The following is a 16156-nucleotide window of genomic DNA, read 5'->3' as shown; positions in this document are numbered from 1 at the left end:
CCCAGACACCATCAATGTGACAACTTACATTTCAATGATGTTTTAACAAGGAAATGCTGGAGCGGGGGGAATACAGACAAAAAAAAAACAATGTGTGAGTGGTAACGAAGTTTGGCTAATGGGGGAAGGGCTAAGTATGTTTGCACATGGGATCTTGAATGAGATGAGATGATGGAAGACATCAGATCACATCATACTTACCCAATGCGTAGCTCAGAGCCAGAGAGCTGAGAGACAGCAGACACAACAGAATCCTCATCCTCTTACCGCAACCACACCCAGACGAGAGATGCTTTCAGCTCCTAGGGAAAAACAGAAAGCCAGATGACACTCCAAAAAGAAAAACCCCAAAAAACAACCCTTGGTTGAGATTAGAGATTAAATGGTACACACACTGAAATCAATTCATCAGGTGAAGTTGTTAAAATATGAAACTGTAATACTGTCAAAATTCTTATCGTGGCTTATCGTCAAACCACAACAGTTTCATCCCTAGTTGAGACTAAGGCTGGTCTGCGATGTGTTTCGTTCAGCAGGTATAGGCTTCTAGTTAATAAAGCTTGCTGTGGATATATTCTGTTTTTCTTTGTCCTTTTCAAACCTCACAGCAGAGGAGAATCATAACAGCCTGGTCTAACCAATGTGAGGATGCATGGCCATGTGTTTTCAATTGTCAACAGATTCTGAGTTATTCTGACACTGTACTCTTCTGACACCATGAAAACCTATTCTACACTGTCATATTCACCCCGATGTGTCACCTGCTGATGCACGGCTCAGAGCCGGGGCTAATAAAACAGGGGCATGTTCCTCAAATTGTTTTACAGCTAAATTGACAAGAAAGCGCCGAGCAGCAGCTGTTTTGCACCATTCGCCATCCGGTCCTCACATCTGCAGGATTGTATCCTCCACTGTGCAACATAACCCCCCACCATCAGCCCTGTAATTGGCAATTGCACATCTTTTTCCTGGCTCAAGTAATGGCAATCGCAGCAAGGGCCGCTGCTCTGCGGTTCTCGGAAAGTCTGCAGGCGAAGTTGAGAACCATGAAGCACCAGCACAGATGTGCTGTTTGTGATGTGAACAGTCCTCTAGATGCATCCCAGCAGTCGTTTGTAGAGGTTTAAAAGAGAGAGAAAGGGGCTTTCATCAGAGAAATTTCTTAATTACATCAAACAAGACTCTGATTGCCACCTGACTGCACTCAAATGCTTGTTTTATAAGCACTATTTGGTGTGTTGTCACAGTCTTTTCAACTGCACTCTACTTAGCATTGTATAGAGTGCTGGCTGCCAGGATGTGGCTGATTTTCTTCATGCCGCAGTAGATTTTTTGCATGAATATATGGGGAATGTTTGTCAAGGAATGCACAAATCACCAATGCTACAAATTTACAGTGAGTTCTCTGTTACACTTTGATTTACAGTATATGGCCTCAAATACACATATAGCTAATAACATTTCTTTGTAGTCCGTCTTCCCTTCTCTATTATCAGTAATAGCTTGGGACCCGAAAACAGTGCAATAATTCCCCACTATCACATGCTTATATTTCATACTTGTTTTCACTACAGTATATTCCTTTAAATAAAATAAAATACATATATACTATATTTAAAATGCTATGTTTTACAGTTTACTATTTTTATTTATTAAATGTTTAATTTTTTTTTTTCCTTAAATTGTTTTAATATTGCAAAAGCAACATTTTAAACAACAAAATTATACTATTAAAAAAAATTCAACATTTAGATCCTGGAAAAACATGCTTATTTTAAATAATCTAAGTAGTGGGGGCGCATTTGATTGCATTTTGAAACCAATTATCCAGATCTTTGTGTATTTCTCAGGTTCACACCTCCCTACAGTGAATCATGCCTCTCTTTCAAACACTGTTCTGTTAAAATCTCTTATTTTGCTGTGTCTGTTTCAAACCTCAGAGCTGAGGAGAATCATAACAGCTTGTCCAGCCAGAATGAGGGAGCACGGCTGAGTGCTTTCTGTTGGTAACAAATTCTACACATAGAAACAGAGTGAGCCTGACAATGTATTTAGTACTTTCATATTGATAAAGTGAATTGAAAAATATGTTTTTCTAAGTAACTAAGTAACAGGATTGCAATTAACTTGATTCACATCACCTCTACCGAACATTGCTTGCAAGAACGTCATGAAAGTTACAACATTGGTGCTGTGAACTTCACATACTTTTGAAAATCCAGCATACAGCCGATCCGTATAAGTGCTCATTGTCACAGTTGCAAACAAAATGGCTTTCGTCAGCCGTCATGATGGCTTTGTATCTGGATGGACCGGTAAAGAACGTGACACACATTTTCTGGAAATTCTGAAGAATCAGATTATGACTCAGAAATTCCCAAAATGTTGCGCATTTTCTGTGGCATATGCATCAGACGTTCAGCCAACGGTCCACGGGCGTGACGTCTGAGGCTGAGACTACCATCGTTACAGCTGGACCAGTCTTTTCCTCCCTTTAAATCCTATTATATATTTGCTTTGTAAATGTAAATTGGTTTGGACATTCTGCCCACGAGGGCCCATCTGAAAATGTCCTGGTTTTCCCTATGGCCATTTCATCCCTGCCTACCATCACATATTCATCTTTGAGTACTTCCTTTTCTCTATAAAAAGTCAAGTTTCTTGTAGGACTCAAGGACTGCCTAGGGCAATGACTCTTTTACTGCCGCCCTGACATCTGCTAATGGGACAAACCCCCCACCTCCACCCCCCAAAAAATGGATATTTCCCAGCAGGTGGCCTATTTAAGTCAGACGTCCATGTAGAGACTTCACAAGAAAAGAAAAAAAAAAAACACATATCTAAAGAATTTTTTATCAGTCTTCATACCTTTATCTTCAGGTTATGTTGGGCATCTGCTTAAAAAGTCTACAAACAGCTAAAATCCTATATATTTCAGCTGATACAGCAAGAAATATCTAGAGAGTCTGAATATCCCTTAAGTAAATCAAATTGGTATTCACTGAACCAATCCAAGACTGATCTAAAATGTATGGCTCAGTGTCCCCAAGTCATGGCCTTGTCACCAAATAAATATTCAGTGTTTGCAATCCGAGTTTGCTGATAAAGTTAGCACTTGATAGTTAGGGCTAAAACAGCAATGGTGGAAGGAATTATAATGATGATCCATGCAGAAAAAGCACATCTATATGTTTCTGCAAAAAGCAGATGTCAAAGACACTTATTTGAAAACTACATTTACCGTGTTGCATACACATGTGCCTCCCATAACAATTATCTAACAAGAAAATAAATACTTATGTGACTTATGAGTCACTCCACAGCAAATCTAAAACCACAGGTCTGTGGATTCAACACCATGAGCATCCTTTCATGAGTATTCATGCCATGATTAGCTGTTTGCTGTGCTTGTTTGCTCAGAGCAGTGAGTCATCTGAGTGAGTGTCTGAACAGTGACACAAAGCTCGAACTTACTGTTTTCAGACTGAAAGTCTTGGATACATTAAACCCAATCATTATAATGACTGTGTCATTAAGCCTAGAATCTATGAACCGTTACAATAAAACAGAGAGCATAATTAAAGTGTAAACGGCAATGTGTAATTAACAGATACTACCAAGAGCTTACCCAAGCTAACCGTAGCCTTATTATGTTTCTATCCAGACATGTACTGAAATGAAACACAGGGCCAGAAGGTTGCTTATTGGGTCATGAATGGGATATGGCGCACTAGCACATGAATACTACTATCTTGTGTCAACCATGACATTTTCCATTGCATTTTTTTATTCTACACTTTGCAGCCCTATAGACTTGCATGAAAGCTAATTTTGTCATTATCTAATCATTGTCATTGTACATTCAGATTTATATTGCACAACATCAATTTTTTTTTTTTTACCATAATAAGTTTTAATTTAAACCAAGCACTTTTAACAAAGTCTTTAGTTTTTTATATGATGTAGCGGTTCCCAACGGTGACAACTTTGCGACTCAGGGGTCTACAAATCCTGCAAGGGCTCATTGACTCTGCTGACATACTGCCTCTTAGGCTTGTGCATGCATTATTTAAGTCTTGCCTTTCTCAATATTTCACCTAGCTGTCACTCACTGAAGCGGCAATAATCAAAAGAAATGTTAAATGAGGTTTAAAGCGCTGCTATCCAAAAAGAAAGGGGCATGGGTCTTTATTATAAACTAAAGCCAAGGACTGAACAATGCTACTTAACAAGTGAAATATTTGACTAATATGAGTGTGATACCTTTCATTGAGAAAACTATACCACCAATTTAAGTTTGCCTTATTGAACATTGTGTGGCTGTCCATGGCCTATATATTGAGCCATCACCTGCTGATATAATGTACCTCAGGAACACCTTACTGTCACAGTTACTCTAATTGGAGCCACCACAATAGACAGGAAAGCACAGACGCTAGGAAAAATGCTGAGACTGGGTACAGCATGGCAGACGGTGGTGAAAAGAATCGTCAGCTTAAAATGCTGTTTTTGCCTTGGCTCGTGTGAACATCTGAAACTAGATCTCTGTTCAAGTTGGAATGGCTCACATTTCACAGATCTTAAGACCTGTGCTAAAATTGTTTAGTCTAAACAATGGTATGTTTCATTTGCAAATATGATATTTTCACTAAGCAAAGCTTGATCCTCCTCATTGGTATTAAACTGCACTGTGGCACCTCTCAATTTGTATTTCAACAAGTATTTCTAGTTTGTAATGCAGCTTTGCAATGCTAATAGACTTTAGGACACATATTCAAGACTTAATATGAGTGATTCTTCAGTTTGTTCCCCGACAATGATTGTATAAATACTACATTGACCAGAATTTCATTATTTTGGGCCTATCTATAAGCTAATAAATGCGTTAAAAAAGTAAAAAAGTTAAAAAGTTAAAAAAAAAAAAAAAGTAATTTCAGTGAGTCAATTTTTTCATTATCACGAAAAGAAGAAAAGGCAGGTCACTGCAATGGTTTGAAGATCAAAATGTCATTAATTTTAAGACTTCTGCATGATGATCTGAGAGTAGCTTTATTTGGTGTCATAACCAAAGCGGTCAGAATTTGATCATATCATTTTAATTAAGTTTCATTCTTCAAGATTTCAAGCAGTCAAATGTAGCCCTAAATGAAGAATCACCCATAAACATTAAATATGCATGATGCACACATTCAGTACATAAAACTACAGCGGCAGCTTGTGCACCACCTGTTTCAATTGTCCTTATATGCATCCATATAAGGCACCTCATTTCCTCCCCATGCCCTGCAGATGGTACGTAAGGTGGTGCCAGTCTGGGCCCTGAAGGCCACGGCAGTGTATCAAACTCACAAGAGAAGGTGTGTGAGGGCGATTGACCTGAGAAGACAAACAGCCTCATGTGGACCCACTAGCCCGCCTGTAACTAAAATATCATCATGATAGTCCGTGAGTGTTGACAGCCCGCCAAGACGAAATGTCCTGTAATAGCTTGGCTCACTTCATAGAGTACGATGATATGCTTGTCCTTTTGAAGAGGGAAAAGGCTGAAATATGGTGACCTTCAAAAGGCAGATTATAGTATTTTCTTGTCTCAAAAGGAACATTCTTTGAACAGTTTAGTTTAAGGAATAAAAGTTACACATTGACAGATACAATTCCTGATTCGTTGTTCTTATTCATGTGTACCCACTAGCCCTCCTGTAACTATATGCACAATATATTGGCACCATATCAGTTATCGGCTATTGTTGATAGTGGATGTTTATTTGTTCATGCTCATGTCCCCTAGGTTATATTTTGATTACCTTTGCCATCATCTAGTATCGTCAAACGTACAGGTACTACCGGTCAGTATTTCTGCAGTACCGGTAATATTTTGTACCTGCCGATAGACGCTGCTTTCAAACAGTCTCGTTCGTTTTAGAGCATCAAACCTCTGAGCATCAAAGGTTTCTATTTACAGCGTGTTGACCATTGCAGCCAATCACAATCATATCTGTTGAACGCGTGAACGCAATAGTCTATCAGAGGTGCTAGTCAGAATACACTTAACACAGCTGAAAAGCATGAGGTTTTGTTTTGTTCAACACGAGGCGCACACTCGCCAATCCTTTCATTATAACCAAAGTGTAAACACAATGTAAATGTAAGAGATTTATTATACAATTAAGACAGCTTTTTTGACAGCCTTAGTGATTATTAAGGGAGGGCTCTTCTCTTGCTTTCTATTTATTACCCATTCAAAATCTCAAAAGTTTAGTTATTCATGTTGCTGAGTACACTGCAAACTGTGCAAATTTTCTGGAATGACAACCATTTTTAAATGCACGACTGAAATTGTGGAACTGCGATGATTGACAGTGATAACCAATGGACAAGACAAAATGGGAAGTGCTTAATTCAGCAGTTGGTCTGGTACCCAAATTGGTTCAGAGAATCGTGAAATTTTACTGGTATTGGTACCAACTACTGAAATCTGAACCTGACAACCCTACCATCATCTAACTGTCAGGACTCAGGTTTGATCGCTCCTATTGTTTTCTTTTCTCTTATTTTGTTTCTGTCTCTTCAACGTGTGACTGTGCTCTGCAATCAGCGCAGCCGCTCGTTATCGCTCGCCTGTTTCTCGATTTCTCTGCTATATCCTTTGTTTTCCTCTCTTCTCTGCCAGTGTGTTTTGTGTTTCCAGCCTCTTTTCTGGTTATTTGGTTAAGTTTGGGATCCCTGTTTGTTTTGCTTACGTTTTTCTTTTCTGCCCAGTTGTGTTGCTGTGGCCTAGTGCCTGCTAGAACTCTCTGGTCTGTCCAACAGCTCTCCTGGTTTTGGCCATCTGACCTGGTTCTGGAGCCTGGATTCTCTCTCAGTACACTGCGTGCCTGCTTGGACTGTCTTGCAGTTCTGACTATCAGCCTAATCTAAACTGTGAGCTTGGATTTCTCTGCCCCTTGTTTGCTCTCTCTGTTTGTCTGACCTCGACTCTCACCTCACGACCGGATATTATATGCCGATGGACTGATCTGGATTTTGATCCCAGCCTGTTTCCCTTTGCCCATTGCCCACAGTTGGTTCTGAGCCCAGTCACTCGCACAGTTTTTTTGTGTTGTAACAAAGTGAAGTAGAGCATTTTCCTGCTTTTGGGTCCTTCCTTTAAGAGAATGTAACACTAAACACTCACAGTTAATCTTTAAAAATATAATAGCATTCCCACACAGCAGGAGACTCCTAGGTGGATCCGCATTCAAGTCGCCAAACACGCGTGACTGTCACATTCATTTTGGGACAGCCCAGAGGATCAGCTCTGCCTCCAGGCAGCGCCGTAAATTCTACTGTCAATCAGCGGATACTGAGCGGACCCATGTCGGATCCGTGGACGTGCACGCGCCTTTACTGTAACGGTTGTATCAATTTGCGGGTCCCAAACGGACCCGCCGTGGAGGTAAGGTTTTAATCACGGATGCGGAGCGGCGGGTCCGCAATCCGCCTTTGTTGCGGATCTGTCACTGCGCGCAAGTAGACGCCGATACGGGTCCGTTCGCGGATACGGTCCGGAAGCTGCGATACCTCCGCGGCCGATCCACCGCAAAGTTCTTTTGCTGTGTGGGTTGTTAAATGTAACCTTTAGTAAATATTAAATTAAGACCTTCTGAAACAAAGCGATGCATTTGTCTAAGAAAAATATCCATATTTAACAAGTTATAAAGTAAAATACCTAGCTTCCGCTAGACAGCCTTCCATATTCAACTTACGAAAAAGTGTAACAGACGTTGCATCAGTTACACCTTTTTTGTAAGTTGAATACGGAAGGCGTAGGACGTAGCATAAGCGTTTTGAACTGCAAGAGGCATTACACTTTCTTCATAAGTTGAATCCGTAAGGCGGCCTCGTGGAAGAGATTGCGTGGGTGTCTATTCTTTATAACTTCTTAAATATGGATATTTTTCTTACACAAACGCATCGCTTCACTTCAGAAGGCCTTTATTAACCCCCCGGAGCCGTGTGGAGTACCTTTATGATGGATGGATGCATTTTCTTGAGCTTCAAAATCATTGCCCCTGTTCACTGCCATAATAAAGCTTGGACACATCAGGATATTTATTAATATAACTCCGATTGTGTTCATCAGAAAGAAGAAAGTCATATGCACCTAGCATGGCTTGAGGGTGAGTAAATCTTGGGCTAATTTTCATTTTAAAGTGAACTAATCCTTTACAATTAATATTTTAATTGTGAACTGTACATTCATTTTGTGATGCCTAAATTCACCTGTAACATTTAAAATGACTAATTTTAAATTTGTATTGTCTTTTTTTTATTTTTAATGAAAGAATATAAATTTAATATCAGCCTTTTATCTGTTATCACAGGAAAATAAGTATCAGATTATTTAATATGAAAATAATTATTAGCTTAATATCATTAATAATACAGCTAAATGTTCAACTATTCTTTTGACTGAAACAAATGTTACTGATCTCATAGTGAAGAGAGCAGGACAGACTGCAGGGAGAACTCTCTCTTTAACACATTTACTGTGATAAGGCCCATTAAAACTGATGACGCTGGGGCGGTGGATGGCCGTACCGAGGGAGAGGCGGCAATTACGATGCTCAGTGACTTCAATAGGAGCATGGCATGTTCTCACTGACAGATACGGCATCTGCAGCAGCAGTGCCTGGATGAGAACAATGACAACTCTATATCCCAGAAGTGCTCATTGCAGGACACAAAACAGAAGCTCATCTGTACTTGAGCACTTCACAGTAGAGATCAGAGAACTGAGAAACTCCCCAGTCCTCCTCATTTGTCACCTCCGCCCTCAGACACAGGCTCATCCATTCTCTCTATGGCCATATCTCAACGAGACCCCCATAACCCAACAGATGTGGAGGTCCTTGACCTTTATCACCCTCTGACAAAGACATCTGACCTTGTGGTCTCTGACCTTCCCAGTGAACTCCCCCTCTCTATTTGATCAGACATTTTTATTTATTTGGTTGAACTGCTAAAGGCACCCATGACCTGGATGTGTGCAGTTCAGGGTTAAGTAAGTACACACTCTTATGGATGAATGAGTCTTTCAAATATATGTGATGCTTCAGATCAGATTCACTTGGCTTCAGTTAAAACGTATCTTCAGTAAGCACATCATCCTGACTGCCTGAGTTTGTGCGTTAAATGCTCTTGCTCTCTATAGGATCATTTTTCAGCAGCTGGACAGGAATGTACTAGCTCCTATACTAATCTAATTTCATCTCATATTAACACAGATTCTCACAGTGCTGCGGATGCATCTCATTCTCACTTCATCCATGATCCATAAAAGGATTACTGGGTTACTTTAGCTTTCTAGAAGTGTCTTTTAGCTACCACTTATGAAATGTGAATATGGAAAGAAGCGTTTAATGATGACATTGTAAAATGATATTTAAAGCAAAAGTGTGTAATTATTTCAATTTTAAAACGCAGGGGTAATCATGAAACCTGTTTGAAAACAGCCATTTATTGCCTCAGTGAGCTAATTTCTACAAATTTTGGCAGTTTAAAAATATTCATTCTGTTATATAAAATACATTTTTTGACTTGATTAAAACAAGTTTAATTATGTTACCACAAAACACATTTTAAGGATATTTGACAAAGTATTTGTCAAGAGTCATTCAAACACTTCACAACATGAACAAATTAATCATGTGGACTAGCTAAAAGTTTGCCCACTGCCCAGTTGCAGAAATAGGTTTATTGATCGGAGCTGAATCACAGGTCCTAACCTTGACATTCCAGTAGCAAATCAGTATGGAAACCATTATTTTTTGAGGCACAGAATCTCACTCATTTCCTTTAAGTTTTTGGGAGTAAACAGCATGCAGCGTAGCAACAGATAAATTGAGACAGACTCTTCTACAAGTAGGGACTGACTAGTAAAGCGTTAATAGTGAGTGGGTGATTTAGGGACCACCTCAACTTAATTACTTAGCTAAAGGGGTGTGTCCAAATGCTTAAGCCACCCAAGAAATTTGATTGGTTAGCCCGGTTGCCAGTCCAAAATGCAAAGCTATGATTGACCAGGAAGGATTTTGAAGTGTGTATTTAAAATTTATTTTGAGGTGTGCCCTTAAAATAAAAAAATAATAATAATATATGTGACCCTGGACCACAAAACAAGTCGCACAGGTATTTGTAACAATAGCCAACAATACATGGTATGGGACAAAATTATCGATTTTTATTTTATGTGAAAAATCATTAGGATATTAAGTAAAGATCATGTTCCATGCAGATATTTAGTAAATTTCCTACTGTAAATATATAAAAAATTTAATTTTTTAATATGCATTGCTAAGGACTTCATTTGAACAACTTTGATTTTCTAAATATTTATATATTTTTTTGCACCCTCAGATTTTCAAATAGTTGTATCTCAGCCAAATAAAGCCGGAAAGCTTATTTATTCCGCTTTCATGATGTATAAATCTCAATTTCAAAACACTGACCCTTATGACTGGTGTCACATATTATATTGTATACAAATACAAACAGTAAAAACATATTTTTTTTACAACTTTCCATCTTTAAAATGGCACATAATGATATGAAAAACAGTGCGGAAAAATTCACTGGCCAAAGATGATTGACAAATTTGTATAGAAAATAATATATATTAATATTAATATTAATAATAGAGCATTTTCCACTGTTAGTGCATATTCAAGTAGACAAAATACACAAAAATGTCAATTGGCATATGATTTAATATTTTTAATGCTTAATTTCAACTTCCAATTAAAAGTCAATGTGAAGATCTTAATCATGTAACACTAACACTAACATTCCAAAGTTTGGAGTAAGTAAGATTTTTTTTTTTTTTAAAGAAATTTTATTTGGCAAGGGTACATTAAATTGATCAAAAATTACATGAAAAACATTAATAATGTTACAAAAGATTTATATTTTAAATAAATGCTGTTCTCATCAAAGAATCCTGAAAAAAACACATCATGGTTTCCACAAAAATATTAAGCAGCACAACTGTTTTCCGCATTGATAATAATAAGAAATATTTCTTTAGCACCAAATCAACATATTAGAATGATTTCTGAAAGATCATGTGACACTGAAGACTGGAGTAATGATGCTGAAAATTAATCTTTGTATTAAAATTTTATATTAAAATACTAATTATTTTAAATTGTAGTAATATTTCACAATATTACTGCACTGTATTTTTGACCACAAAAATGTTGCCTTGGGTAGCAAAAGAGACTTTTGAACAGTAGTTCATGCATATATTGCTTATCAAGGTTACCCATTCTGTTGCTACACATTTTGGAATATTTTTGGAAAAAGTACATTATAAACTGGAGGTATTATTTTTTATAAGGCATATTGGGCTATTTTTCATGTCACTAAAGAATGAAATGACCCACATGGGCCACACCAGTCAAAAAGATCACACACCTCTGCCCGGCGGTATGAGTCTACTCAATCGCTCAACCTCATCTGCTTCTGAAAGCATGGGGATCTTGTAAATGTTTTATGAGCCTGGTTGGATATAGCACACGCCCTCATTCCAGTAGATTGTGAAGCTATATTTACATGAATTATTTTATAAAAAATTCTAGGTCATAAGTCTGCCAAAATCAGAGTCTGCCAGATTTTTTCCCTTCTCAGTCTCTCACTGTTTCGCATTTTTGGTTCTAGCCGCACACCTGAGCACACTGATGGGGCTGCTGCGGGCCAGCATTAGCAGTCCATGGTGTACTTTTCCACAGTGCTTCACTGAGCTTCAATTTGCTGGCGCTGCTCGGTCTGTCACTATCAGGTTTAACCCCTGGCCATGACTGTCCCAAGCCTCCAAAACGCCTCTGAAATGCTCCCTGTCACCAATAAACCTGAGTCATTGACCATTTATATACTACCTCTATTGCTTTGCCCAAATTACCTTGCCAGTTTTCAAAATAAAGCTTGACTAAAATCAAGACCCATTTACGATGTGAAAGACCGGTCAAGTTCAGTTTATGGTCATACTTATTCTATCTAACTTTGATACAATACTTCTGGTGCTTCAGTTAGCATGAAAGAGGCAGGCAGAGATTAAAGAGCTCAAAGCGCTTACTGATAGCACAAGGAAAACGGAGTGAAGAACAAAACTCAAAGGGAAATCCACTGAAAAGCATGGTGCAAAATGTATGATGAAAAACATGCCTAAAATGATTCAGTTGGTTCTCAGTAACAGAACATCTTTTCTAAAGCACTGCAGATTCAACTGATAAAACAGAATAAAACCCCGACACATGCGTGAGAATTTCGTGCCATTAGGCTGTCACAGAACAAGGCGGTTAGTATTGGGGGATACTGACCTTGGGTCAGCTTTTGTGTATGATCAGAATTTATGAACTGGAGCAGTTTGTTCAGACCCGGGTCTGCATTCTTTACAACATGTTGCTGAAGACGACTTACAGTAAATGCCTTCATTGTTATCCTTTAATTTATTATTTCAACTAACTTCCTGAATAATTTTTCAAGGCTACTAAATTCTTAAACATGTTTCTGAAAGAACATTTCTGTATAGATATATAGGCTACCTACATACATAAAAAAGCTATTGAACATTGTAACAATTATTGTCCACGGAAAATGATTGTTATAGGATTCTTAAGCTAAATTAAACTATTATGAAATAAAACAATTCATGAAAATTTTATTTAATTTAACCCACCTGGGGCAACTTGCCCTAGTAATAACAATGTGACAACCTGTCAAGTTTTGCACAAGGTGTCTGAAACCAAAATACAAAACCACTGCTAGGCAAACCACACATTTGTGCAATTGGATATTTGCCTCAAAACTTCCTTCTGTGACAACTAGCCCCGGTCTCCTCTCCACATTAGCCTACTAAGTAGTTTTTAATTCAATACATAACGTTTTAGTGTTACAATTGCCACTGGACTCCCTAATAATAACACTTCTGGTAATGGTATATAACAGACTTCTTCAAACAGTTGCCTAATTTAGGTTGACTTTGGACAGTAGTTTGCACAGGTGATAGACATGCCTGTCTATCAGCCGCTATGATGCTTTCAATGAGGGTCGTCACTCCCGTGTAAACAAAACGCCGCCACTATCCGTTTACACCAGTCCGCCACATTATCTACAATAAACCTGTTTATTCCATATTGGTCTCCTAATAACTGCAGTGTGACACGGATAACCTAAATATTGCCAAATAATAATATTTCCGCTATACAGTATTGCGCAATCCCATTCAAATATATTATAATGGGACGCTTCAATTCTCAAGGCAGACTATAAACACAACGCGTGTCGTCCTAAAATAGTCCCTCAAAAAGCCAAACAGCAATTTGAAGGCAATATTAATTAAATTGTTAAGTGAATTATTACGGTTTGGTTTCTTACCTTTGTAAAACAGCTTTAAATGAGGACGTGCTCGCGTCTCTTTTCCTCCTCCAGTGACGCTGCTGATGCCGCGCGCTGCGTCAATAACGGCCACTGGCCTTTTCTAATGTTACGATTTTTTCTCTCTCTTTACCAAGCGACTGGAGCCCCCGTTGAAATAAGGATGTTGTCGTCTGCACGACACGATCCCTCTTCCTCACTCTGTCTCTATCTTCCTTTCATGATAGCCTAAATCATTCCCCTCCCACTCCCTCTCAGCTCTCCCTCTCCCCTCCCTCTCACGCTATATTTGATTCAAATGAGGGAATACGATTAATGCAAACCAAGTAAATGAACCTCTTTTTTTTCTTTTAATACAAGGTACACAAAGAAGGTAGAAGGTTTCCTCAAAAGAGGTAAAGTGTGTTCCCTTCCCCCACCAGTCCACACACACAAATACTACACTAACACACCCCTTCACACCTCTTTAATGAAACCCCAGTGGCACAATATGCACACTCTCAGATCTCAAGGAAATCATACCGTCTGTGTTCAGATTGTTATTTATTCTCACCGCCACTGATTCATAAAGATGCTGAATAATGTCTGAATAATCTTACAAAACGCTGCTGCATACAAATACTTTTCTCTCTGAGAGCAGAATTGAACATTTATGCAAAACAGTAAGCCACAGAAAAGGCCAACTCATTTTATTCTAATGGACTGAAATTAGGTTTGTTTCTTTCGACAGAAAAATCACAAATGAGGTCTTTTCAATATTTCAATCAATCTGATCTCATGAGAAAACGTAACTATTTTATGAGGTGGCGATTTCGTATGATTTTGTACAATGTTATTTGTATGGAATGGTAAAAATGTTAGAAAGAGCGAGTAAGCCTAAAACATAAGAATTAGATCATAAGAATGAATGCAAAATGTGCGTTTTATGAAGCACAGTCACTTTCAAATTAAGCTTGAAGTGCCCATTGCGAAATCTCTGTGTGGAAATCTTTCACCTTTATGCGAAACTCCCGAGCATGTGGATTATTGACTGGCAAAATTTTGCAGAGCAATGGTAAATGTGACCTTACCTTTACATTACCAAAGACTCTCCAAGGATCACAGTTGGAGAATTGCAGAGATTAGTTGAGTCTTGAGTCTCAGAAAGCCTAAAAAAAAATGATCAAACAGCACCTACATCCCCACAAGATGTTCGGGAGGGTTTCAAGAAAAATCCTCTGCTCTTATCCAGAAACAATCTCCAGCATATTCAGTTGTCAGTCAAGACTGGAACTTCAAACGGGACCGACTTCTATGGTCAGATGAAACTAAAAAAAGAGCTTTTTGGCAGCAAACCCACCAGATGGGTTTGGTGCACACATGGATAAAAAGTACCCCATGTCCACTGTTAAATATACTGCTGGATCTTTAATGTTGTAGGCCTATTTTTCTGCTGGAGGTCCTGGACATCTTGTTCAGATACATGGTATCATGGATTCTATCAAATACCAACAGATAAAAATTCAAAACCTGACTGCTTCTGCTAGAAATCCAACCATGGGCCATCGTTGGATCTTCCATTAGGACAATGATCCAAAACAAACATCAAAACCAACACAAAAATGTGTCAATGAGCCCAAAATGAAGCTTCTGCCATGGCCATCCCAGTCCCCTGACCTGAACCCTAAAGAAAATGAGTGGAGTGAACTGAAGAGAAGAAGCACTAACATAGAGCTGGGAATCTGAAGGATCTGGAGAGATTTTGCATGAAGGAATGGTCTCTGATCTCTTGTCAGGTGTTCTCCAAACTCATCAGGCATTATAGAAGAAGAGTGAGAGCTGTTTTCTTGGCAAAAGGAGGTTGCAAAAATTGTTGAATAAAAGGGTGCCAATAATTGTGGCCAACGTGTTTTGTAGATAAACATTTATTTCATAATGTGACTTTCACCCCACTTTCAGTTATTTTTCTTCAATGAAAGGTTAGACTTTTGCTAATTTTATGAATTAAAGATCAAAAGGATAAACAATGAAGATTTATTTTTACAGTCATCTTTGATCATATTTACCAAGGGTGCCAATAATTCTGACCACCACTGTAAATGGAGAACTAATGGGCAGCAACTTCTCAGATGTTACATTTAAAAAAGGTTAATAATCCTCTATAGCATAGAGGAGATCTCAACAGTGTCTCAAACTGTGCTCAGTTATGCCAAGATATCAACAGTCTTAAAAATAAAGGTTCTTTATTGGTATCTATGGTTCTGTGAAAAACCTTTCCATTGCACAAAGGTCCTTTATCATGGAAAAACCTTCTTTAGTTTGTTTAAAGGTCCCGTTTTTCGTGTTTTTTTGAAGCTTTGATTGTGTTTATAGTGTGCAATATAACATGTGTTCATGTTTCGCGTGCAAAAAAACACAGTATTTTTCACATAATTTACTTATCTGTATACCGCTGTTTCCACTGTCATAAAAACGGGCTGATGACTTCCTTGTTCTATGAAGTCCCTCCTTCAGAAATACGTAACGAGTTCTGATTGTGCCAGCGGTTCCTGTGTTGTGATTCGACAGCTCTGAGCGCTCCTTGCCCGGAAAGGTCACGCCTCTTACCATAATGTGGAGATGCACGCGCTCAGTGTTATTGTAAACATGTCTTTAATTTTACCCTATCAATTTGAGCCGGAATCAGACACGGTGATTGGACTGCGGGATGAAAATAACAGAGTTTCGACAACATGGCGACAAACACACTCTACAAACGCAACTC

The 16156-nt window shown here is 38.5% G+C and overlaps 1 protein-coding gene across 1 annotated transcript in view; it reads right to left on the bottom strand.

The window, feature by feature from the left end:
- The window catches only part of cntn2 (contactin 2), a 34664-nt gene extending 20989 nt beyond the window's left edge, over nt 1–13675 (bottom strand). Inside the window, exons 1-2 of the mRNA XM_048172828.1 lie at nt 13414–13675; nt 202–302 (exon numbers count right to left, since the gene is read on the bottom strand). Of these exons, the coding sequence (XP_048028785.1) occupies nt 202–259 (58 nt within the window). The 5' untranslated portion in view covers nt 260–302; nt 13414–13675. The remainder of the gene's footprint in view (nt 1–201; nt 303–13413) is intronic.
- Nucleotides 13676–16156: the final 2481 nt, after the last annotated feature.

Source organism: Megalobrama amblycephala, linkage group LG21 (genome assembly GCF_018812025.1).
Source record: "Megalobrama amblycephala isolate DHTTF-2021 linkage group LG21, ASM1881202v1, whole genome shotgun sequence".
Taxonomy (NCBI): Eukaryota; Metazoa; Chordata; class Actinopteri; order Cypriniformes; family Xenocyprididae; genus Megalobrama; species Megalobrama amblycephala.
Note: the sequence above shows the minus strand (reverse complement) of the source record. Positions and strands in the feature narration are given on the sequence as shown.